The sequence below is a fragment of the Pongo pygmaeus genome, chromosome 11 (genome assembly GCF_028885625.2).
Source record: "Pongo pygmaeus isolate AG05252 chromosome 11, NHGRI_mPonPyg2-v2.0_pri, whole genome shotgun sequence".
In the NCBI taxonomy this organism is placed as follows: domain Eukaryota; kingdom Metazoa; phylum Chordata; class Mammalia; order Primates; family Hominidae; genus Pongo; species Pongo pygmaeus.
Window position 1 is genome coordinate 90425051 of NC_072384.2, and position 26000 is coordinate 90451050.

The 26000-nt window shown below is 40.3% G+C and overlaps 2 protein-coding genes across 4 annotated transcripts in view; one reads left to right on the forward strand and one right to left on the reverse strand.

Annotated features, from left to right (window-relative positions):
• MFSD6 (major facilitator superfamily domain containing 6) overlaps positions 1-26000 on the forward strand; it is a 91000-nt gene that overhangs the window by 30697 nt on the left and 34303 nt on the right. The gene's annotated exons all lie outside the window — the stretch shown is intronic.
• The window catches only part of NEMP2 (nuclear envelope integral membrane protein 2), an 80171-nt gene continuing 66968 nt past the window's right edge, over positions 12798-26000 (reverse strand). The window contains exon 9 of the mRNA XM_054476795.2: positions 12798-14210. Within this exon, the coding sequence (XP_054332770.1) occupies positions 14207-14210 (4 nt within the window). The 3' untranslated portion in view covers positions 12798-14206. The remainder of the gene's footprint in view (positions 14211-26000) is intronic.

The window sequence follows — 26000 nt, forward strand, 5'->3', positions numbered from 1 at the left end:
CTACTTAATATTAGCTAAATATACAAATGAACTAGCCAGTCAGTTTGGGAAAGAAGAAAAAACCTGATACAGCTAGCAAGAGGAGGAACACCAGGGTTTCCTGATGGGACGCTGCAGGATGAACCAGAACAGATAGCAAGATGCTGGGCTTCAGCACAGCCAAGGACACATGGGAGGTAGCACATGATAGTCTGGTCACTGGAGGAATAGCAGTAAGTATTATAAGAGGGAAGAAACTCTGCAGCCAGGTGTTCAGTGTGAGCTGGCCACTGAAGGGTTTAAGGAAGATCATGCCTACTTTCTTTTCTTCTTCTTCTCATTATGTTATTTCTACCCATCTCTTTGTGCCATCTTTGCTGATCTTAGGCCCACAGACTCTCAGATCCTCTCCTTGCCCCATATGAAAGGGTGCTGATTTCTGTAGGCTGTGTGTTCCAGGGTCTGTTCTTGTGTCTTCTACCTGGGTTCAGCTAATGTATTCAAAGCTCACCAACAGAGCTTTTAAAGCTCCTAATGCCCAGGTTGCACCCAGACCAATTACATCAGTCTTTCTAGGGGTGTACCGAGGCATTCAACGTTTTTACAGCTTCCTAGTTGATTCTAGTTCGTGCAGCCAAGGTTGAGAACCACCAGGCTAATGAGAGGCATAGGTAAGGGGAGGATTACAGGAAAGGAGGCGGTGGGGGAAAGCAGGGCATTTATTTCTCTCTTTCCAGCTCATGCAGCGTGTTTGTGTAAGATTTGGAGATGGTTCCCTCTAGTCCTCTCTCTGGCCTCTTGTAGTTTACCTATGTACATGTGCTGGTCAGTACGCAGCTGAAGACTCTAGGGGAAGCTACAGATCTCTACAGCCCTCTCTCTCTGTAGCTTTCTCCACTTGGGTACTCTGTCCTGCTTCCCAGACTCTCAGCCTTGTCTCCTCAGCTCTAGAGACCTCTGTGAGCTGCTGCGTCTCACCTATGCCCCACCCAATGTGGGTGGCCCTGCGCTCCAACAACATTCTCTCCTCTCTTTATTCTTCTGCCCAAGGCTGTGGAGAGGCTGCCTGTGGTTCTCACAGTGGTCTGGCTTCCCAGCTCTTCTGTCACCTACCTAACGAAGTCCCTAAATTAAGTCAGATTGGTGCCTGCCTCTGATGAGATCCTGACTCATACACCACTCTTCACTGCTTACGAAGACTCCTGATGGCAATTGGTACTGTGAAGAAACAGAATAAGAATAGAATAACTCAATTATTGATTAAAGAGCAAAAAGATGGTAGACCTTAAATAACTTTTTCCCCATTCTGATTCCTTAAGGGAGGATTAATTCTTCTTTAAAAATGGTTTTTACCACAATAAAAATGTTTTAAAAGATGACTTAATTCTCATAGTAAATTTGGAATTATGAATTCTACATGCTCTAGAGGACCAAGTATTACTCTATATTACTTAAAAATCAAAATCCTAGACATTTGTTCAATTTAGTTGAACAGTTATTTAGGCCTGAAGAACCTTAGATTAGTAAGATGCAGGGGCTGAATACTAAAGGGAAGTGTGTTGGAAAAAACAGGAGAGATTGAGGCCAGATGGGTGCTGGGATCAATAACCTGAATTTCATCTGGAGGCAGTAGGGAGCCATAGCAAGGTTCAAAGCAGGGAGGGCCAGAGATTTTCATATGTTCCTCCCTGCTTTGAACCTTGCTATGGAGGGTAACTTTGAAGCCAGGAGCCCACTGAGAAAGTTCTTAAAATAGTCCAAGTAAGAGACGGTACAGGCCTGAACTGCAGCAGTAGCAACAGAAATTAAGGGAAGGGATAGATCTGGGAGGTAAAATTGACAGAATTATTTGGATGTGGAAGTGAGGTAGAGACCCCCACATTTCCAGCTTGGTATGGTAATTCCAAAAATCTAATAGGAAATTCAGAAAGGAGATGTAGAATGGGGTGGGGGTGTGATTATTTGGTTTGAAATTGAAAACATCTAGATGGGGATGTCTAGCAGGCAGTTGACTATTGTAAGTCTGAAGCTTATGGGAGAGGTTAGGACAGGGGATGCAGATTTGCAGCAGTGAAAATCAGGAATGTGGATAAGATCAACAAGGAAATCTTGTGGTCTAAGAAGAGAAATGGGCTGAGGAAAATCAGTTATAATTGTCTCCAAGATAGTATTTCAAGTTTCTGATTTATTGAAATGTTGGTCTGTGCTTTATTGCTTAAAGTAAATATCCTTATGCTTGAGAATATTTTGTGTTATATGGAACTGTCATTACGGTATTACTGTAACCTGTTTCTATATATTGCTTTAGCGGCAATGGACTTTCTGAGCACCCCCCAATATCATCACCTGAGCCAGGCACCCTCTGTGGGTATTCCTAGGTGGGCCTAAGACATAAGCAAGGGAGAAAAAAAATAAGAGGAACAGGACTTTAAGGATTGCATGGTTGTTAGGAGCAGAGGCTGAGTCAGATTGCCTGGCTCTGCAGCTTGGAACTATATGGCCTTGGACAAGTTACAGAACTTTTTGCATCTCTGTATTTTTATCTATAAATAGGGATATTATTTATACCTGCTTCTTAGGGTTTTTTATGAAGACTAGATGAGATAAAACATGGCAATTGCTTCAACAATGACCAGCATATATTAGGAGCTCAGCTTATTTTACTTTTTTTCTGTCAATCTGATATATTATGCTGTTTATAACTACAAGATCCATTGAATCTGTTAAAAATACAAGTTGACAGTATAATATCAGAAGTGTACAGATGATTAAACCTGCAAAGTCAAGATGTTTGTGATTTTCAAAATAACTAACATTCCCCCTTAAACATATCTTAGTCAAACTGAAATTTTTCTCCCCAAATTTGTGATGACCATAGATTTTCAAATGAAATGGAGTTATATCAAATTGGAAGTGTACTCCTGATAGAGCCTTTATATAATAGAATCTTTTGTTCTTATAAACAAAGGTTGTCTTCTTAAAGATTAGTCTGGTCTGGGTGTGGCTCACACCTATAATCCCAGCACTTTGGGAGGCTGAGGCAGGAGGATGTCTTGAGCCCAGGAGTTCGAGATCAGCCTGGGCAACATGGTGCGACCTTGCCTCTACAAAAAATAACATTAGCTGGGCATGGTGGCACACAACTGTAGTCCCAGCTACTTGGGAGGCTGAGGTGGGAGGATCTGTTGAGCCCAAAAGGAAGTCAAGGCTGCAGTGAGCTGTGATCACACCACGGCACTCCAGCCTGGGTGACAGAGCAAGACCCTGTTTCAAAAAAGAAAAGGAGAAAAAATGAGTAGTCTAATTAAGTTAATCAGTACTAGCAAATGAAGTACTTTTATACTTTCAATTTTGTAGGATATGTGTTAAAAAAACTGTTGATTTGATGTCATCTGACTAGTTAATGAAATAAAAGGTAATAACTTTTCTTAGCACTGGTGAAATGAGACCTGTTTGGCCTGTGTTTTCTCTGCCAGAGCAGTACAAGTAATTGACTGTGGCTTTAAGCCCAGTGTATGAGTATTCTTGGTCATGGCCCAGTTTTTCACAGAGGTAGCAAGATTCCATGTGGAAGCCTGCCAGCCAACTTATAGGTATTGTAGAATATAATTTAGCCACAACATCAGTTCTATTGTAATATCAGTGTCAGTTTTTAAAATGTGAAATAAATGAGTGCTCTGTAGCAGTGGAATAGGAGTTTACTCACAAGGTCTGAGGAAAGTGGATTGCAGATGTAAAGTGGCTGTGTGTGTGTTCTTTTCTTTTTAGTGTAGGGGAGATTTTATGGTTCTATTGAAGTCATCGTTCTCCACAACTCAGTTTTGTGTTTTTTGTTTGTGTTTTTCATTTATTATATAAAAACCATGGCAAAGCACAAAAGAAAACAAACATAAAGCCACACTGTAACTCCTGAAATTGGATAATCAGTCCAACATTTCTACAGGGGTTAGAATTTATATCATCTTGTGTAACTTTATTGTTACAATTTTGAAAGTGAGTATTAGGGTGCTAAAACTATCCTCCATTTCATTCAAAAACAAGTGTTTCATAAAGATAATGTTTTGTGCCCTATTTTAAATTCCAATTATTTTATACAAAATCATAGTAAAAAGTGACGTTAATCTTTTTCCTTGTTTTTGCACTATGTATCTTGGTAAATTAACTCTAGATACTGGGTAACAAATTTAGAGCTAGTGTAGTCCAGGCCCCTTATTTTACAGCCCGCCTGAGGATACAAGCCTGAAGTCTTGCACCCTTCAGAGTAGGCCTTGGTGTTAAGTGAGGCCCTTTGAGTTGAACTGGCCTGGCTTCCATCCTGCTTGTGCTCCTGATTTAACTGGACAATCTTGGGCCTGCTGCGTGAGCTGAGTCTCGGTTTTATTCATCTGTAAATCTGGGGATACTTATCTCATATTAAAGAGAATTACAGGAGAACTGATGCAAAGCACTTAGAATGGAGTCAGGCAGATAGCAAAGATGCAAGAAGCAGTCGGAGATGCTGTCATTGTTAACTATCAGTGGTGGGGGGATTTGGCGGCATTTGAGTGTTAGTTCCATTTAACTCATCAGAGTATTTAAGAAAATGTAGAATCTAGCTCCTTCACATGCTAAAAGTAGGACTTAAATATGTTCTGTCTCCTTTTCCAGAGTACCTCTCTTTTTAAAAAGCCCCAATCACAAAAACAAAAAACAAAAAACAAAAAACCCGACTATACCCTGTTTAAAGAACACGAATTTTTTTTTTTCTGACTCTGCCAGCCTTTCTCAGCGAGGGCTCCTCAGAAACACAAAACATACAGAATGACTTGAGTGACCGTTTCTTCCGTTCTCCCAAGGATGGCATATAACTACCATTTGGATACATAAAAGACAGAATAATTTATTTCATATGATGGGGGCTTTAGAACATAAGGTCTTATTCCTCTCCTGGTACCTTGGTTTAAAAATTTCATTTGCAGAGTCAGTTGGAATTTTTTAAAAAGTTAAATGCTTCTCTTTTCATTAGAATACTTACTTTGAAATCAGATTCATAACGTGGTAATATGGAAAGAATAATGCTTCCTGTAATTGACTAATGGACAAAAAGAAGGTCGTTTTTTTTCCTTTATCTTTAAGCTGTAAGGATTACAGAGCTGAGATTTAAAAACAGTTTTGTTTTTTATCGGGATAGGTGATTTGCCAAAGGAAATATAGCCTGTATTAAACTCTGGTATGAGGGAAAAAAAATACATTATCCTGCCTCCTCCTTGATCAATCAAAGGGCATGAATTTTAATATTTAAAAAATGTCTTTATGAATTAAGCTTAAAAAATCCTACCCAAACAATAGCACTCTCCAAAAGTGAATGATTTTGCCACCATCAAATGATTTTCAGGATTCTCCCGTCTTGTGATGAGGTTTAGTTTCTTAAGACCAAAATGAGATCAAGCCTTGCTGAACTTTATCTGAGTTTTAATAATCATAGAATTATTACGAACTCTGAAAGAGTTTGAGATTATAAGAGTATACTGTTTTAGCAACATAAAAGCCAGGTGGATGGACGCAGGGTGTATCCAAGGCTGCACAGTTTGGGAAGTTCCCCCAGATCTCTTGACTGCCTGCCAGAGTGTTCTGTCCGACAGAAAGGCACAGACACTTTACTCTGCTAAATCCTACAGTTCCAACTGCTACAGCTCCCTAGCTTTTTGAAAAACCCAACTGAAAAGTAGTTTAAACTGGGAGAGCTATGTGTTAGCAGTGAAATCTGCCTAATAACTCACTGGGATCTGAGTTGGAAAAAAATTATCTGGCAGTGTCATGAAGTTTTTAAAATTTGGGGAATCAGGGAGAGGGAGGAACTAGGAAGGCATATTCATTTATAAAGAAGCTAATGAAACATGGACTATGAACTAGAAATGCCAAGTTGGCCAGAGATAGGGAATCTACAGTAGCTAGACATTTATGGATGTTCGTTCTGGGTCTGCTCAACCCAAAACTACATACTGGTGGGAATACAAGAGATGAATACTCGGTTCTGGTCTCCTTGGCATTTATACCCTGGCTTTAAAGCTGGGCTTAAATGTCAACCAACTTCAGAGCCATCTAAGACTGTACTGATTCTGTTTTAGAACAGGCCAAATTTCAGGGGTGAGGGACTTAGGGATTCTGGGGATCTCTCCCAGTGCACTGCTCTGAAAATATGGTAGGCCTGGGCCAGCTGCTGGGACAGGTCACAAGCCATCACCACAAACATTTATCCAGAGAGTTCATGTTTAGCACAATCCTAAATGTTTCAGAGAAAACTCTACATATGCAGTCTCTCTCTGATTCATAGGCTCAATAAAAAAATAACTTGAAAGGATGTCTTGACACACAAAATATAAAAATATTAGCCCACTCAAGGTGTCTGACATGGAATTATTTTAACACATGAGTATTAGAGAATGGAGCTAATTAGAGCTTTTCTAATCAGAGAACACAAAGTTAGTGATTTCAATTTTGTTTTGTTTTGTTTTGCTTTTAGCCAAAAGGACAGTTGGCAGTGTTCTGTTAGACATGAGCGATTGAGCGAGACTGTGAGGATAGGTCAGTGCGAGTCCACCACCAGTGGATTTCATTTTTCATTTTGTGCCAACTAGAGAGCTTTGGATTTGTTAAAATATGAGCATTTACGGATTATTCCTGTACTGCTAAGTCCTCTGCTAATATATGGAGGACACATAGGCCCTGTCTTATACATATAGTCTGTGTCATAGCACATATGAAAAAATGACCTACCTAGTGATATAAAGAAGCCACATTAAAAAATAAATTGCTTATATACTTCTTAGTGCCACGTTTTAGGCATTATAAGCTACTATCTTTATAATAGCTGGCATATGAAAATTATAATTGCAGCTATTATTTATATGTGGGTAGATTTCTATTTTCCTATTCTTTTCACATTTTACCTCCAAAGACATTGATACCCATTTTTGGAGGAAAAGCCCCTTGGAGCTATTTCAACTATAGGTTCTCATTATCACATTGTAAGCTATGGAGTCTCAAAAATTGAAGAATTTATGATCAGGAATTGAAAGATAATCATTTGGTTTTTATCGTCCCTTGAAAAGAACATCTTTGCAAAGAAATATCTTACCATGTAATATAGCTACCAGGCTGACTTATTAATAACAGCATTACTTATAATTGAGCTATTCATAGTTAAGAAGAAAAGGCCATTGTTGCAAGGCAGTATAAATGGATCCAGGGCTTTTACTGGCATCACATGGTTTTCTTTCTCTTCCACCTTCAGTGGCTGGGTTGATTGAGGTACTTGCTGAGTTAAAGAGAGCAGGACAAACACCATATGTACTGTACCTTTTGTGATTGCAGACTGCCCTTAGACTGCCACCATCTAACAGGCTGAGGTGATGGTCAAAGTGTGTGGCAGACAAGAGTAAAGATGGTTCCTGCGAATTCCATTACCTAGACAACCACCGTGGAGACCAATTTAGCTGTCTATGCTCAGCCTCAAGCTAGATACTCCCTATGGCCTAAAAATTACATTTTTTAGGTAAATACCTCCTGGAGAAACTCATACACATGCAGAAAGATGTGTACAAGGATGCTTAGTTGCTTACTTGTGGCTTTCTTACAGTGAAAAAGAGAAACAGTCTAAATGGCCATCAGTTGAGGAATGGATACATTCAATGTGGTATAGTCATAAGGTGAAATGTTAATGTAGGGGTTAAAAGAAATAGACTAGATCAATATGCCAACATGGAAAGCTGTCAACACTATGATGTTGACTGGGGAAAAAAGCAGGTTTCAAAATAATACACAATTCAGTACACTTATACAAATGTTAACAATAAATTTTAAAAGTTTAGCATATTTTTATGGATTTATATATATATAAAGACATTTAAATTTAGAGAGGATTAATACACTCTAAATTCACAGTTGCCCTAGCTTTCTGGACAGAACAAAAAGAGAAAGGGACTTGGATGGGGAACAAAGGGGACCTCTACATTATCTGTAATATTTTTTTCGTTAAGGAAATAATGGCAAAATATTCATAATTTTCCATTCTTGGTGCTAAACAGTCTCTACCTGTTTTTGGCATTTTCTACTGGGAAATGGTTTGAAGCCCATGTCTCCTTACAGTGGATCAATATAATCATCCTCCTGTAGAAGAGCCAAATGTGTGTATGTGTATATGCATATGCATGTGTGTGCATAGTTATAGCTGTATATGTTTTAAAGAAACATTTATCCAAATATCTCAGGTAAACATTGAGATTTTGTGTCCCTAATATGCATATTGTCTGTCTATATTTTTCCCTAAATGGCATAAATGATTACAAGTCTACTTTGTATAACAACCATGGCTTCAGGTCTTATTTTCTTCTCTTTAAAATGAGATCAGGTGCAAATGCATAGTATGTTGTTGAGAATTAGCCAGGCATAGTGGCTCATGCCTGTAATCCCAGCACTTTGGCAGGCTGAGGCAGGTGGATCACCTGAGGTCAGGAGTTCAAGACCAGCCTGGTCAACATGGTGAAACCCCGTCTCTACTAAAAATACAAAAATTAGCTGGGCATGGTGGCGGGCACTTGTAGTCCCAGCTACTTGGGAGGCTGAGGCAGGAGAATCACTTGAACCCGGGAGATGGAGGTTGCAGTGAGCGGAGATGGCACCACTGCACACCCGCCTAGGTGACAGAGCAAGACTTCGTCTCAAAAAAAAAATTAATATCAAACTGTGTCCAACAACTTTGATTTGAATAGTAATTATAACATTTCTTTATAGAAAAAGAAATCAAGATACCAAAAAGCCAAGTGATGTCCCTAAGCTCATAAAGTTTATTACTGGCAGTAAGTGCAAGTATGAGTGTTTGTACCAGCTGTTTAATTATCTTGAGTAATAGAGTGTCAGTTTACTGCCTTTTTATTGTACAAGTCAAAAGTCTTAACTAATTTGGCTAATTATATTTCTACATATACATGGAAATATTTGGAAGACTGCAATTATATAATTTTGAAGGATACGTTGGAAGAGTGGATAAGAAAATAAATTTTCTCAGAAGCTTACTTCATAGCATACCTCTCCAAAGCCTTTCCAACTTGAAGAAGTAACAATTCCATTCTTATTTCTGAAATACTGAGCAATTCTTATCTTTTTTCCTGCTGAAAACATCTTTAAATAGTAGTCTATAGACAAACAGTAACTTGCTAACTTTTTCTTTTTCTTTTTCCTTTTTTTTTTTTTTTTTTGAGACAAGAGTCTCACTGTCTCCCAGGCAGGAGGGCAGTGACGCAATCTCAGCTCACTGCAGCCTTGACACCTTGGGCTCAGATGATACCCCTACCCCAGCCTCCCAAGTAGCGTGGACTACAGGCGTGTGCCACCATACCCAGCTAAGTTTTGTATTTTTTGTAGAGATGAGGTTTTGTCATGTTGGCCAGGCTGGTCTTAAACTCCTAAGTTCAAGTGATCTGCCCACCTCAGCCTCTGAAAGTGCTGGGTTTATAGGCAATGAGCCATTGTGCCCAGCCACTGATTTTTTCTTTCCTTTAAAAAGTTAACATATAGATTGAAGCTCTAACATTATCGAAAAGAAGAATAAACTTTCAGTTACATTTGTCCAGGTGTACTATGTCTTTGGACCATCTCCTGTGCATTGTGGTTGCTGAGTACAGTGAGGAATCTTCAGTGATGCAGTGTTGGCCAGTGGTCGTTGGTTATAACCATTGGCCAAGCATTTCATTCCATTGAGGAGAATGACAAGAGAGCAAGTTGGTCTAGGCTTGACTGCAGTCATCATCCTAAGCCCTGGTAGGATCGTTGAGTAGTGTAGTAGTTATCCTGTTTTCTTTTTTCCTTCTTTTTGCCAATTTGCCTGTAAAAAGTGTATGAAGTGTATGTGTGTGTATATATACATGTGTGCATTTGATCTAGATTCAAATCCCAAACTTAGTCCTGTCTAACATTGGATAAGTCAGTAATTTTAGCTTTAAGCCTCAGGTTCCTCATTTGTAAAACGGGGCAATAATTATACCTAACTTCATAGCATTGTCCTTAAGATTAAACGAGATAATGCTAGCAAGCACATACTAAGTCCTCAACTATGAACAGTAGGTAGTATTGTTACTAATGCATTCCTCCAACAAGTATTTATTAAGCACACACTGGGTGACAGGCACTGTGCTATAATCTAGGGATATATGGAATCTGTAATAAGAAAAACAAAGGTCAGTCCTCGTGGGACTAACATTCTACTGGGGTAGACAATGAACATTAAGTGGATGATTTTACTTCTGATAATGATGGGTGATTTAGGGCAGAAGTAAAACAGAGTGAAGGGTCCTAGAGTGACTGAGGAGAAGCAACTGTTTCAACTCGGTTAGGCTGGGAGACTTTCCCTGAGGAAGTGGCATTTGAGCAGAGTCCTGAATGGAAGCTCCCAGTGAAGATCTTGGGGACAGAGAAAATCACACATGTGAATGGCCAGGGAGAGGGTAATAAAAGGACACCAGTGCACTGGGCAAGAATCCTGGGAGGCTTGAGCATCATACTAAGAATTGGTATGTTTTTCTAAGGGAAGCTGAGTTTTAGCAGGAGGTGATATAACTGATTTCTGCTTTTATGTTTTTTGAAGGCAATTGCTTGGGCAGGGGATTTCTTATTATTTATCTCACCCTAGTTTGCAAAGGTCCATTTTTCTTCATTCTCTGAGTTTTAGAGGAATTACAAGCTGTGCTGTTTTTTTGAGTCATCAGCTGATGATTCATGTACTATCTTTGTTGATTTAGTGATTTCTACCAATCCAGATGAAAGTTTTTTGTTTTTTTTTTTCAGCAACTTCAAAAATATCAGAATAGGTAAATAATCTAGAAGAAAAGTAGAAAACAAAAATAAGTTTAAAAATCTCCAATCGCTTGAACCTGGGAAGTGGACGTTGCAGTGAGCCGAGATTGCGCCACTGCACTCCAGCATGAAAGACAGAACCAGACTCCATCTCAAAAACAACAACAACACAACAACAACAACAATAACAAAACTCTAATCTTAACAAAAATTATAATTATGGGATAATGTTTAAAAAATAGTAATTATACTACCATTTGATTGCTTATTACATATAAAAGTTACAAAAGCATCGTGCTAAATGCTTCTCCTATAAGCCCTATTTAATCTTTTTAACAGTCTTGTGAGTTAGGCATTGTTATGTCCATTTTAGAGATGAGAATTGTAGAGTGATTAAGTTTCCCATGATGACACAGCCAGTAAATAATGAACATAGGATTTAAACCCCAAAGTCATGTTCTCAGCTGCTACCTTATAGCTTCATAGGCACAGGGTTAGATTAGCAACTATTTTGTTCCTTTATGCAACCCAGTCTCACCTCTTAGTCTTCCTCATTTCTGCTTTGAATGACTAATGCCTGGTATCACTTTTTCAATGGTTTCAACCACCCTCCTGGTCTCTTCCTGGTGAGATCTCCATCCGTCTAAAGTGCCCCCACGTCCCCAAATTATTCCTTTTACCCCGAGTGAAACTCTAATTCCTTCAGAGTTAGCTTCTCTTTAGCAGTGTTAGGATGAGATCAATGTGATTAAACTAACTTGTACTGAATATAAGTGGCAAAAACTAATGTTTCTAATGATGACCACATATCATTTAGGAAGAATTAATTAACAATTAAATATTGTGTTCATTCAATATTTCTTTAAAGAAGACTTTATTAAATGATCAGTGACTGTTCTAGGGTTGCAGTGTTGAATATGACAGACATATCCCTCTGTCATGGAGCTCATGTTCTGTTGGAGGTGGAAGACAGTAAAACAGAAAAGAAAATGTCAGATGCTACAGAAATGTTAGGTTAGGTGCCTATGACATTGGGAGTGGATATAAAATGAATAAAAGCCAGAGTTCTTCTGAGCAGGACCTTGCATAGCTGGAATGAAGGAGAGGAGTTATATTATGGATTAGTTACCAGATGAGTACTGGTGCCATTCACCAAGGAGAAGAACCCAGGAAGAGAGGTGTGGGCTCTGGGTAGGGGAAGAGGATCCTGGAGTTTGGAACTTCTGGAATTCCTATGAGATGGAGAAGATGCCCATTGGAAAGTTGCATTGATAAGCCCAGATCTTAGAGAAAGGATGAAGTTGGAGATGTCTTTCAGAAACACTGGCATGTAGAGAACAGCTCCATCTTCCTCCTCTCTATTCCCCTTTCTTATTTTCACCTGGTCAATCCATTTTGGGAACTCTTCGTCAAAGAAGGAACATGCCATTATCAGTGTTACTTCTGGAAGCAGTGCCATATAGCAGGACTGTTGGGAAGAGACAAATTCAGTGCTTCTAACGTGGGCATAAAAATTACATCCTAATGTCAGAACCTGAAGTGTTGGATGAAGATATCACTGATATTCTTTTAATGTTACTCACTGAAAACTCAAGGGCTTTTATCCTAGACCCTCCATTTTCCCTTTGGGCATTTCTGTGGGACTGGAGAAGCACAGAACGGAAGAGAGTATGTTGCCCCAAATATCCTAATGACTTAGGTGTCACTGTCTGTGCCTTGGGCTTATCTGGTAAGTGCAATGTAAACTGAGAAAGAAAACAAGAGTTGACCAGCAAACAAATCAATTATTATCATACATGTCAGAAAGTGGCATTGTTCTATATTGCCTTACCTCAGAAATTCTACTGGTAACTGGAATATATTTCACAGAGAAGACTGTTGTATCTTTTATAGGGAAAATGTTTATGTTCAATTTCCTAATTAGACTAAATCAGTCCTTGTTTTAGTTTCCAGACCACCAGTAAAATTATTGTAGGCCTCACAATTTATAGTTTTAACAAATATTTTTATTGTTACAATAATCTTAGAAAACAGTTGTTTTATTACATCCATTTTACAATGGCTTAATGAGAGCCTGATACCCTCCATTGGTGGAAATATCAAACTAACTCCTTGTGGTCCTGGGATAGAGTACCTGAGAGCCTGCAGCCACGGTTCATGGAGCCCCTGGGGAGGTTTCCAATTGTGTTAGAGAGTGAAGGTATTAAAGATAGAGATGAGAAGCATTTTTCTATGGACTGAATGGTGTCCCCCACCTCCTTTATATATTCAAGTCCTGACCACCCAGTGTGATGCTGTTTAGAGATGGGATCTTTGGGAGGTAATGAAGTTTAGAGGTCATGAGAGTGGGGCCCTCATAATGGGGTTAGTGCCCTTATAAGAATACATGCTAGAGAGCTTGCTTTGTGTGACTCTTTTTCTCTTTCTTTACCCTTCCCCCTTCCCCTCTGCTGCCCTCACTCTACCATATGAGGACGCTGTAAGAATGTGGTCATCTACAAGCCAGGAAGAGAGAGACCCCTCACCAGAACCCAGACATGCTGGTATCCTATTCTCAGATTTCCAGCTCCAAAACTATAAGAAATAAATGTCTATTGCTTAACCCACCAGTTTATGGCATATTGTCATGGCAGCCCGAGCAAATTAATACATGTGTCTAAATAGAGCAAGGAGAGCCTGAGGCAGGTATAGAGGGATGGGATCCCTGAAGATTCTAAGAGTCAGAAGACACTAGAATAGGGACCTATGGCCTAACATAGTGGGATGATGGTAGGAGTGAGTCTGGCAATGGCAGACTTGTATTTTTCTGTATGTATATGCGTTCCTGGTAGCATGTGTGTTGGTAAGCAGATCCACCATGCAAACCTGGAAAGGAACAGATTTGCTTTTTGCCCAAAGTCCCTTCTGAGTGGTGGAGTTGGAGACTTTAGCCCAGATTGTCTAGTTTATAACCCCATGCCCTTTTGTATATATTAGACACTAATATTGGTATCATCAAAATAGAGACTAGTATCATTGCTATTTTATTGCTATTTTATTACTATTTATTAAGTTACTATTAATTACTATGACTTTCATTACTATTACTATTAAGTTATTCATAGCTCTATTAATTAAATTTTATTAGAAATCTAACATGTTTCAAATATAGGTATAATATTACAACATCTTTGTGAAACAAGATTTTAAGGTTAAGTGATCATTACTTTTTGTGTGTATGAAAGAAAGCACCTTCTAAATTTCCCTGAAAGGTTTCTGATCCGGCTGGGGGAGGCTCTGCTGGCCATGGGAAGGGCACAGGATTTGACAGCAGAAGACCTGGTTGAGTCTTGCTTCTGCAGTTTGTTGATCTGCACGACCCTGGCAACTTGGTGAACCTTTCAGGGCCTTGGTTTCATCAGCTGTAAAAGAGGATTAATAACAACGCTTATCTTTCCTGTTTCAGAAGATTATTGGCAGAAATACATGAGATATGAAGTGGAAAAAAATGCTTAAAAATTGGAGAACATTATAGAATTGTTAGTATGGAGGGTGGGCACGGTGCAGCGGCATCGTGCGGAGGTCTCAGAGATTGCTGGAACTGATGCCCTTTCTTCCTTTTTTTTTTTGTGACTCATGTCACAAAAGAAAGAACACGAGTGGTTGGAAAAAACTATATCGGTTACAGTTCCTCATTTAAAAACAGAATAGAGCAAAATTTCTAGCCATAAAAGTTCAAGTTGACAGGTTTGAGGTAGGAAGGAGTTTATTGCAATTGTATTTACTCTGCTGTTTTTGTTTGTTTGTTTGTTTGTTTTTTTTGAGACTGAGTCTCACTCTGTCACCCAGGCTGAAGTGCAGCGGCATGATCTCGTCTGACTGCAACCTCTGCCTCCCGGGTTCAAGCAGTTCTCCTGTGTCGGCCTCCCTTGTAGCTGGGATTACAGGCATGCATCACCATGCCCAGCTAATTTTTATATTTTTAGTAGAGATGGGGTTTCACCATGTTGGTCAGGCTGGTCTCGAACTCCTGACCTCAGGTGATCTACCCACCTCAGCCTCCCAAAGTGCTAGGATTACAGGTGTGAGCCACCATGCCCGGCCTGCTCTACTTTTTTCCTTACTTGAAAAATCCATGACTTAAATTTCACTTCAGACAGAGACGGTGTTTAGCATTGTGAGTGGGAACTGCATTGACTTCAGTCTGAGTGCTAGTGAATGTTCAGGAATGACAGAGAGGGAGATGACCCTAAAGCACAGTGATGCCTCTGGCCTGGCTCAGACTCTTCGTTGTGAGATCTGTGGAGCCGCATCAGGAATTGAGGAATGGAAAAGATCGGGGCTCCTTTCAACCCGATGGTGATATGAGCCCCACTCCGGGAACTCCCTGGCTGCTCTAGGAACCTGCAGGGCTGATGGCATGGCCTAAGCCCAAGAGGGAGACTCTGGACAGCCGTGTCCCTGCCATTCTCTCTGTGGCCTGTTCACACCCCTCTCCTTTCACAATCCTGTGTATGGTGCCCCACCCCCCACAAGGCAAACATCCACTTCTGATTATTTAGTTTCAAAGTCTGCCTGCTTGATGCAGCTCATGTCCAGCTGCAGGTAAGAGGTGGAAACCTTGACTCACCCCTCGTCCTGCCTCAGCATCGATACCTGCAGTTTCTGTGGCTACCTCAGCAGAAATGATCTTTCAGCGCATTTCTTCTCATAACACAGAATTTCGCTTCTGGGTAAGCTTTTCTCCTGTGATCCAGGATATTGGACAGCTGTTGAGTGACATTTGCTTTTCTACTTTCCTCTTACCCCAGTCTTCCCAATGACTCGTCAAAGTTTAAAATGCCAACCGTCTTCTGATGCTAACGTAAACATTCATCCAGCTTCCTTAATCCGAGCGCACGGCTGAGTTCAGAAGTCTAGCTACACTAACACTGCTAGTCCGTTTCTTATGGTCCAGTCCAGAGGTATTTCCTCAAGCACTTGTCTAGGTTTGATTTCACGTAGGGAACTTGGAGTGTGGAAAATAGCACATTGCTATTACCTACTGAAAGAGCACGGTCTGGCAGGGGGATGGGGACCTTGACCTTCCACTGGCCAACCACCTTAGTGGCCCCGGTGCACCCCTGTGGCCCTCTCCTTCCTTGTCTCTGTGAAAAGAGCGAGCTAGAGTCTATGGCTCCTTTCAGTTCTGACTCTAATGATCTAACTTTCTTCTTTGGCTGGTTTTAGTATGTGAGAAAAACCACCTAGCAGACCCCACTTCTTCCTGTTGGCCCCCTACCCCCAGGACTCAGACTTTGAGTGGTTTTTGCTGACAAGTCAAAAATGTGCACAAAGCCATTCAAACAGACCATCTAGCCAGTGATAGGGGATGTGTTTTATGATAGCAGTTGCTGGGATCTACATAGAGAATTTCATTTCCTTGAAGCCAATTGACCTGAATGGAAGTTAGGACCTCAAATCTCAGACACTTCTGCATGTACTGGCTCAGGCAGAATTTGTAAAAGATGTGGCTGTTATCGCTGAAATATTTGCATTTAATTTAATGGTAGCTTACATATTTGCACAGTGTTTTGCAGTTTTTCTTTACATGCTTGTTTAATCTTTTCAAAACTCTGTAGTATAACCAAAGCAGTTATAACCACTCCTGAGAAAGTCCCCCTCAACTATGCATGTGCCCTGGATGCCACCACCTTGGCCAGCGTGCAGCATATGCCCTGCCATGCTGCCCATTTTAAAACCAGATTAATTAGCACTGTTTGTAAAAGGTTTCCATTTGACCTCAACCACTGGAAAAGCAAATAGCGATTCATGAAATAAAGTAAATGAGTAAATATGGTCAGATTAGGTTGTACAAACTGCGAAGAGTCCTCCTCTAAGGGTACAGCCTCACTCTGACTGTCGAGGCCCGGGGAAGCTGCCAGCGGTGTCACACACTGTGTTGCCGGTCTAGGGAGGAAATGGCTCTGGAAAAAAATACTGGCATTCTTTACTCAAGTTTGCTTGATGTTGGAGTTGTAAGTGACCTCAAAGGGCATTTTAATGGGCTGAATTGTGACCCCTGAAGATTCATACGTTGAGGTCCTAACCCACAGCACCTCAGAGTGTGACCATATTTAAAGTTAGGGTCTTTAAGGAGGTCATGAAATTAAAATCAGGTCATTAGGGTCAGCCCTCATCTGTTATGAGCAGTGTCGTCGTGAGAGGAGATTGGGGCCACAGATAGGCACAAGGGAAGATAGGAGATGACACAGGGAGAGGATGACTTGTCTGCAAGCCAACGAGAGGAGCCCTGGAGAAACCAACATTGCCAACACCTTGATTTTGGACTTTGGCTCCCAGATCTGTGAGAAAATAAATTTCTGTTGTTGAAGCCACCCAGTCTGTGGTATTTGTTACAGCAGCCTTAGCAAACTAATACAGTCCTGTAGGCCTAGCTTCACCCCAGTTTTAGATTCCCTTCCCCCGAGTGCTCAACAGATGGTTATTAGCCTTTGCTTGACCATTTCTAGAGATATGGAACTTGCTATCTCCAAAGGCAGTGGAGGTCACTTGAGACTCTTTCAGTGGAAGTGGCAAAAAACCTTACCCAGAGCAGCTTAAGTAAAATGGGGACTGTATTGTCCAAGTGAGAAGTCCAGCAAATGACCAGAGGTGTAGCTTTAACCAGGTCTCAGATGACGTGATCAGAACCTGCATCCCTCCCTCTATTAGCTCTGTCTCCTTTTGGGCAGGCTTACTCATCAGGCCTGCACCAGAGGTCCCAGGCAGCTCTAGGATCAAGTTCAGCTGAGAACACAGAATCATGCTCTCCCCTAGTTTCTGCTTAGCAGAAAGTAAAACAACAACATCTGTTGTAGCGACTACTTCCAAGTCTGACGTAGAGAGTGGGTCCATCCCCTCTTCAGTAGAAAAGCCCTTCCCATCCTTGAGTCTCACCTGCAGCTTTGCTTCTCCAACTCCCTAGGGGTTTCTCCCAGAACATCCTATCCAATTCTCCTTTTTTCCTCCCTCTGTATTCTGGCTCCTTTCTCTTTTGTTTTCGTCAGTGATCTCTTAAGATGTGATGCCCTTAACTGTACCCATTCCTGCTGTGTCTGGCCACAGTCAGGAATAGCAGTATTAGTATCTGCTTTTGATTTGGTCATGACATTCCTTCAACCTGAGTTTTGATGAACTTGTTCAGCTTCGTCAAATTTAGCTTAGGGTCAAGTAAAACTCTTGAGGCCTTTTTAAAATTAACTGCTGTGCCAAATGTCAGTGATTCTTCTCAGGAAATTATAGTGTTTGTGTCATATGTATACCTTAAGCAATATCCTAGGAAATTTTTAAACAAAATTGTGGGGGGTATGTGTGTTTATCTGTTCAGTCGTTTGACTAAATAGGAAAATATAACAACAAAACAGCATATTGTGTCTTCTAAGTGGTTAGGTTCCATTAACCAAGGTTCTATTTTGTTTTAAACATCTCCAGTTTTCTACCTGGACATACACACAACTTAAGAAAAAAAAAACAGATAAACTAAAATAACAATGGAGAGATGTTAACATGGTCACAGCACAGTGACCAGCACAGTGATCCTACTGATGGTGACCATAGTTACACTCTTAGCTTATCAGTTGTTTTAGAGGGAAGAATCTGAACACAACAAAATGATTTCCGGCTAGTAGAGACTCAGACCCAAACTACTTTTACCTTTTCTCTTTCTAGCAGAAACAATAGAAGGAAGTATTAGTAGCTGCAGAAAACATACACAGCTAAATATTATTTCTAATTCACTCTCTGACATACAGTGTGATTCTTATGCTCTCTTCTACAAGGATGGGTCAGTGGCCAGCCATACCTGCTGGCTGATAGAAGCTTAGTGGCTCCCAGGATCTCCTTGGTGGTCCCTTCAGCTGTGCTGTGGGACTATCACTGACTCTGAGCTTTGTGGCTTGTATCCTAGCTCTTACTCTTCTGGTGAGATAGTCTTGTGGTGAGCAGAACCCTGTTATCTGCTCAGCGCATGTGCTGAAGTTCCATTGCACAGTGCTTCAGGATGCTCCAAATAAACAAACTGTAATCAGCTACTCATTGAGCTATTTATTGTTTGTCCACATAAATGAAAATATTTTCAACCATAGCCTATTAATGTTAGTCAAAAATGTTGCAGAATATAGACATCTATTTTTTAAACATATTTCTAGGCCTCTTTTTTAAGTCCATTCATTCTTTCACATACCCATCACTTATTCCTATACCATAATCAGATATCTTAAGCATACACACACTCGCGTATGCACACACGTATAATATGTGCATAGTGTATATCCCTAGCATAGGGTATGTTCAATAAGTATATCCTTATACTATGCACACGTATAATATGTGCATAGTGTATATCCTTAGCATAGGGTATGTTCAATAAGTATTTGTTAATTGATATTCTATTTGAAGTATTCATATTTTCTCTTCAGTTTGGGACTATTTGCTGAGTGCCTGGTATGCGTCAAGCATTGGGGATAAAACTGAGCCAGCATAATATGAAAGTCCTCACCCTGCATGGAGAATGCAGTCAGGTTGTAGGTGCACTGTTAAAACCAAGATAAGTGTTGTGAGGAGAGGCAAGTGATGCTGCAATCACGTATTAAAGGGAATGGACCAGGCATGAGATGGAGCTGGGTGAGAGCTGAAGAATATCAAGACACAGAGACAGGTGGGGATGGTGGCCAAGTGAGTTCATTTGTCATCCCTGTGAGTGGGAGGACTGAGAGCTAGGCAGTGTTGTGCCAGACAAGGTGACAAGGAAAGATGTTTTATAATACAATCTTCTTTATATCAGCAGTTTTGATGCAGACGTTCCTACTGTGTTACATAGACTTTCTGATGATCCATGCAGCTCTTGAAGCAAACAAGCACTCTTGTTAAGTCTGACACAGAACACCATTTCTTTGTCCAGGAAGAAAATGATTATGGCAACACTATTTCCTATGTCTTTCTTAACTGTTTAGACAACTATATGGTTTACCCAACCCAATCTCCCAAGAGTTTCAAAAGAAAGGAATAATTTAAATATGAACTTAGCTAGAATGTTGTATGGTTTTGAATCCAAAATAGAAACCCAGACAGTGATCCCTTCAGGTTGAGAACCATGGGTCAAACATCACACATCATTTAATGTGTCTGTTTAAACTGCATGAAACACAGTGACTTGATGTCTGTTCATTCTTTGAGAAAGTAGACATACACTTGGAAAAACATTCAAAAGGTATTTAGTAAAGTCTCTCTCCCACCCCTTGGGCAGTCCCCCAATTCCTCTCCTTAGAGACCATCCATTATATGAGGTTCTAGTGTTGTATCCTTTTAGAGATATTCTGTTCATGTGTAAGTATGTAGCTGTATGTGTCACTTCCTTTTTGTGACATAAATATTACAATACTATACTTAATATTCTGCAATGTCTTTTACCTTGCTTTAAATGCCAAACAGTTCTGGAGGCTGGGAAGTGCAAGATCAAAGTGTTGGCAGGTTCGGTGACTGGTAAAGGCCTCGTTCTCTGCCTCCCAGATAGCGCCTTGAATGCTGTGTTCTCTCATGGCAGAAGGCAGAAGGGCAAAAGGAGGAAACAGCTCCCTCACACCTCTTTTACCCACTCATGAGGGCTCCACTCTCATGACTTAATCACCTCCTTCATACTATCATCACATTGGTGAATAAGTTTCAATATATGAATTTTGGAGGGTATACAGACATTTAAACTGTAGTATCTACAATCTATGATTTCTACCAGTTTTAATTTTTTTTTAGTGTGGAACATGAACCTTAATATACTTTCAGAACAGTCTGAGAGCAGAAGTCTTTTAATTTAAAAACTTAAAGGTTGCCTTTCCCATGCTTAATTTGACAGTAGTTTTTTCCCCACCATTTAAGTCTTTATTATTATGTGATTATTAAAAAGTACATAACTCACTATACAAACTCAAAATCTACAGAAATATACTCCTTAGGCAATGAAGGGCCCTGTCATCGCAGATTTCCAGGATAATCATTGTTCATGATTTGCTTTCTGTCTCCTTCTTGGTTTGTTTTTGTATTAATATAATGTGAATATGGATATTAATTGATTCCATATTGAATACACTTACAGACATTTTATGGAGAAATGGGAACAGAATAACCATTGTTTTAAGAGATTTACCTCATGGTTCTCAACAGGAGCCATTTAAAAATGTGCATAGGACAAATTTTAGTGTTTCAGACACTGACATTTAGCACACAAGGGTCAGGGATTTTAAACATCCCACGGTGAATGGTGGATCCCACACAATAAAGAATTGCATCATCCAAAATGATAGTAGCTTGTTGAGAAATACTGTTTTCATGAGAATAATGCTTCCTTTTGCCCTCATATTTTATCAGTTTACATAAGATTATATTGAATGATGTTATGGATTCATGGAGTGCCTGAGCAAGGCAGGCTCTTTTTGAGTACAAAGAGGAAGAAGACATAAGCCGTTGTCTTCCAGGGTCTCAGTCTTCGGTGTGCAACAGACTGTGATGAGTCCTCTAATGGAAACAAAGAGTGTAGCAGAGGAACAGTGGGGGATAGGAGGACTAATTATACCTGGAGACATCTTGGGAGGCTTCTTGGAAGGGATGATCCCTTTCAACAGTGGGACTCTCAAAATCAGAGGTACCAGTGCCCCAAGTCATATCTTGGAAAAAGGGAGAGAGATGCTGTCAGCCCTGCTACTTCTAGGTAAGCACTTGGTCTGAACATGAGCTGTGGCAGCTCCTGCCTGTTGCTCAGGTCACTGATTCTGTGGCCTTGTCTTCTCTCCTCTCTGGCCACTGTTGCCACCATTCTAGCATTAGAGGAGGGTACCATGATGTAACTCAGGCCACCTTCTTGGGATGGGAATCCCAAGGAATGCCAGCTGTGATTCTTTCAAACCAGCCAGTCCTGGAGTGGGACACAGGATGCAGGAGATGCCATGGAGAGGACAAAAAAAGGGGAGAGAAGACAAGAGATTCCAGACAGTTACAACAAAACCCTATTCTGCTAGTCAGGGACACAGAAATCCTGGCAAGATATCCACAGTAACATACCATGGAAGATAGCTGGGAGGAGGGGGACAGTTATGAGAAAACAAATTTTCTAGACTAAGATTTAATTCTTTCAAGGCCTATCCTTTATATTTTAATTATTTTCTAAAGAGTTTGGATATATATTTTCTTACTCTCTTAAACTGACAATAGAGAATGTCATGTTACTCAAGTCAACAGTGTGAATCAGTGATTATGTAGAAATAAGCTTCATTCCTGGGGAGGAGGGCACATCAAGTGCTTGTGCTGAGCACAGGAGTCTCCACTCTAATCAGCAGCTGATGTCTGCCCACTCTGCCTACTCTAGGAATAGACATCTATAACAATTCTGAAAAAAAATTTTTTTTTTAGGGACAAGTTTATATAGACCATAAAAGGATAATCTTGGGCCAGGTGGATGGCTCATGCCTGTAATCCCAGCAACTTTGGGAGGCTGAGATAGGAGGATTGCTTGAGCCCAGGAGTTCATGACCAGCTTGCACAACATAGTGAGACTTTGTGACTACTAAAAATCAAAAGTTAGCTTGGCGTGATGGTGCACACCTGTAGTCCCAGCTACTTGGGGGGCTGAGGTGGGAGGATCACCTAGGCTCTGGTGGTCAAGGCTGCATTGAGCTGTGATGACGCTACTGTGCTCCAGCCTGGGTAACAGAGCAAGACCCTGTCTCAAAAATAAATAAATAAAATAAAAATAAAAAAGCTGAGAATGATGGAGCCCAATCTAAGGGCACACTATATACTGTCTACCATACAGAAAACTTAATCCGGTTCATATATGAGGCAGACTGTAGACTGTGCTCCAGGGATCTGGTGTCAGCAACCAGCTGTTTTCATTAGGAAATCTAGTAAAAACTCCAGCCTGGTATAGCTGAGGAAATTTCCCAAGTGGTCTGTGACCTGTCTGAAACATTGCTTTTTGAATCTTGGTTTGTTGCTGGTCTGTCTTCATCTCCCACCCTGGCCTCGAGCAACCTTGTATGCATTGGTGTGGGTGCATCTTTGCGTGAGGGCTTGCAACACAAATTGTAGACAATTGTCAGTCTGACTGCAAATACTGAACTTCCAAGTAATAAAAAACAATCTTCATCTGGGGTCTTTCATTTGTATCCAGTGTATTATTATAATTATTTTGGGAAGTTTTGTTTCTCTGCCAGGGGCTTTGCAAAATGCTTGTTGCCATCAGTTATTAGGTGAATATGGGTTCTCTGGTGGTGCTGCTCTTTTGCGTCTCAGATCTGGGCATTGTAGGATAACTCCACTTAGGTCTTTCTTTGCTGCTTACACCCTGTGTTGTTTCTGGAATAATATCCAGACTGTATCTGGACTGGAAAAGTTCACTTCTTTCTTCAAAAATCCTTAGACTGTAATCCTTCTTGTGTCTTTCAGTCACCCTGTCTGGCCACAGATGCTTGAGATTCTATGGTGAACCCTTGTTCGCTTTGTTTCCTCTGCCTGTGATGCTCTTTCTGCCCTCTTTGGCCAACCACTTCTAACTCAGGTGGCCTCAACCCCCAGGGTTGGCTAAGGGTCTCTCCTGTGTGGTCCCATTGCACTCTTTGGATATCTCTTAGTGTATTATATTTAACTTATTTATGTTTTTGTCTCCCCAACTAGGCTGTAAGTCCCTTGAAGACAAGGTAGATTTCCTCTTCATTTTTACTCCCCTCACAGTATATGGTAGATAGTGGCATCTTAATAGATGTTTATTGAGCAAAATTTATGTTCATTGTGGTTTTTAGTGGCTTTTGGTGGGGGTGGGGGAGGGTGGATTTAGCCATATTATAGTTGGTTAAATTTAGAAAAGTAGGGTCTCACAACTAACTACACTGTTAGGAATTACAGAATGACTCATAATTCATTGTATCTATATCTTGAACACTCTTGAAAAAAATACCAGTTTTATTATAAAATAATCACAAATCAGCTTAAACTGCTAATACTGTGAATTGTGCTTATATAAGAAATTAGAATCTGTAACAATTTTTTTCTCCTACTCTTGTAGTTTGCTCAAATACAGGATAAAAATGAGTGGCAGGTGATTTGGGTTTTCCACAGTGTAGTGTTTTCTGCTGCATCATTTGCTTCTTATCAATTGTGTTCCTCTTTATAGATAACTTCAGTTTACCAGCCACCTGTTCTAAAATTGCCTTTGTTTCTTGTCTATTTTTATTACTACTGACTTCCTGTTCTGAAATAGGTCATGTTGTTTTTGAGTTTTATCATTATAGGTGTTCAGTAGGTATCTGTATCTCGTGGAGAGACTTTTTTTTTCAGTGTCTTGTATTTCTAGACATCGGTGCCCATAAGATTACTGATTATACATCAGTAATCTTATGTAAAAAAATTCTAGGACCCTGAACATATGCTCATATTCAGCATAAAAAAGAATTTGATTGTCTAGAAAATGATCCAGTAAAATATGCTTTAAATTCCTTTATATTAGCAAATCCCTAACTTTATCAGAGTGAATGTGTTCATTTGCTTGGGTTACCATAACAAAGTACCACAGTCTGGGTGGCTTAAAAAACGTTTATGGCCGGGTGTGGTGGCTCACGCCTATAATCCCAGCACTTTGGGAGGCTGAGGCAGGTGGATCACTTTAGGTTTGGAGTTCAACACCAGCCTGGCCAACATAGTGAAACCCCGTCTCTACTAAAAATACAAAAATTAGCCGGGCGTGGTAGCATGCACCTGTAATCTCAGCTACTTGGGAGGCTGAGGCAGGAGAATCGCTTGAATCCGGGAGGCGGAGGTTACAGCGAGCCAAGATCATGCCATTGCAACAAACAAACAAACAAAAAAACCCGGAAGTTTATTTCTTCACAGTTCTGGAGGCAAAAAGTCCAAGATCCATTGTCAGTAGGGTTGGTTACTTCCAAGGGCCTCTCTCTTTGGCTTAGGTTTTCTTCCAGAGTTTTTACTTCTTTCCTTGTGCCTGTTTGTGTCCTAATCTCTTCTTGTAAAAACACCAGTTATATTGGATTAGGACCTATCCATATGACATCATTTTACCTAATTACCTCTTCTAAAGCTGTATTTCCAAATACAGTCACATTTTGAGATACTAGGGGTCAGAACTTAAGACTTCAGCACATGAACTGGGGGAACACATGGTTCAGTCATAACAGTGTGTACTATGGCAGTTTAAATATCCCATTCTGATACTGAAGTACTTTTCAGTGACTATTCAGTAAATATATGTGTACTTCTTTGCCTTTTCATAGATCCAAATGCTGTCTTTCTTTCTGCTCACAATTTTACCCTTGCTGATTTCTTGAAGCCACTGGCTTCCTCAAAATGGTTGGTGAGGAAGGAATGCGAATGCTCTTGTCTTTTGGAATTCTGGGATAAAAGTTTTGTCAGAAACCAAAGAGTATTTACTTGGATACTTTTCTTTAAGATGATGATGATGATGATTATGATGAATCATTTATTGAGTGCTTATTTTGGGCAAGTCATTGTGTCATCATTTTCACAACAAACCTACAGAATACATGTTTTTATCCCCACTTGATATATGAGGAAACTGAGGCTCAGAGAGATGAAGTAACCTTGACCTGGATACTTCTTATTTTGTGTTTTCTTTTTTAGGGTACCTGTTTGCTCCTAAAGGACTATCAATTGTGAAAGTAGATATGTAGGAAAGAAGGGAAGGCTATATCGAATTCATAGCCACTCAGCTTGTTGGTGGCAATCTGAGACCTAAGGGTCCCAGAAGTTGTGAACCGGTCACTCTAGTGACTGAATTCCATCTGGGAAGAGGTTTGAAGGCAAAGCACAATCTACCTCCTAAACTGGATCAATTGACACTGGGTTATTTTAAGCCAGGAGTTTTGGACTATGGCCTGGATTGAATTACGGTTGTCATGGCAACCCTGATTCAGAGGTGGGCTCAAAAGACAGCTTCAGGATAGACAATTTGTGAACACTAGGAAAGTGGATTGCCAAAATTGTTTTATGATGGGATTATATGACAGTATTACTGGGGACAGCTTGGAATGAGTTAGACCACTGGTTCTCCACCCTGGCTCAGTAAGAGAACAACCTGGGGAACTTTCAAAATGCCTAGGTTTCAATCCTAGAGATCTTTGAGATAGGTGTGGGCCTTGGCATCTGTAGTTGTA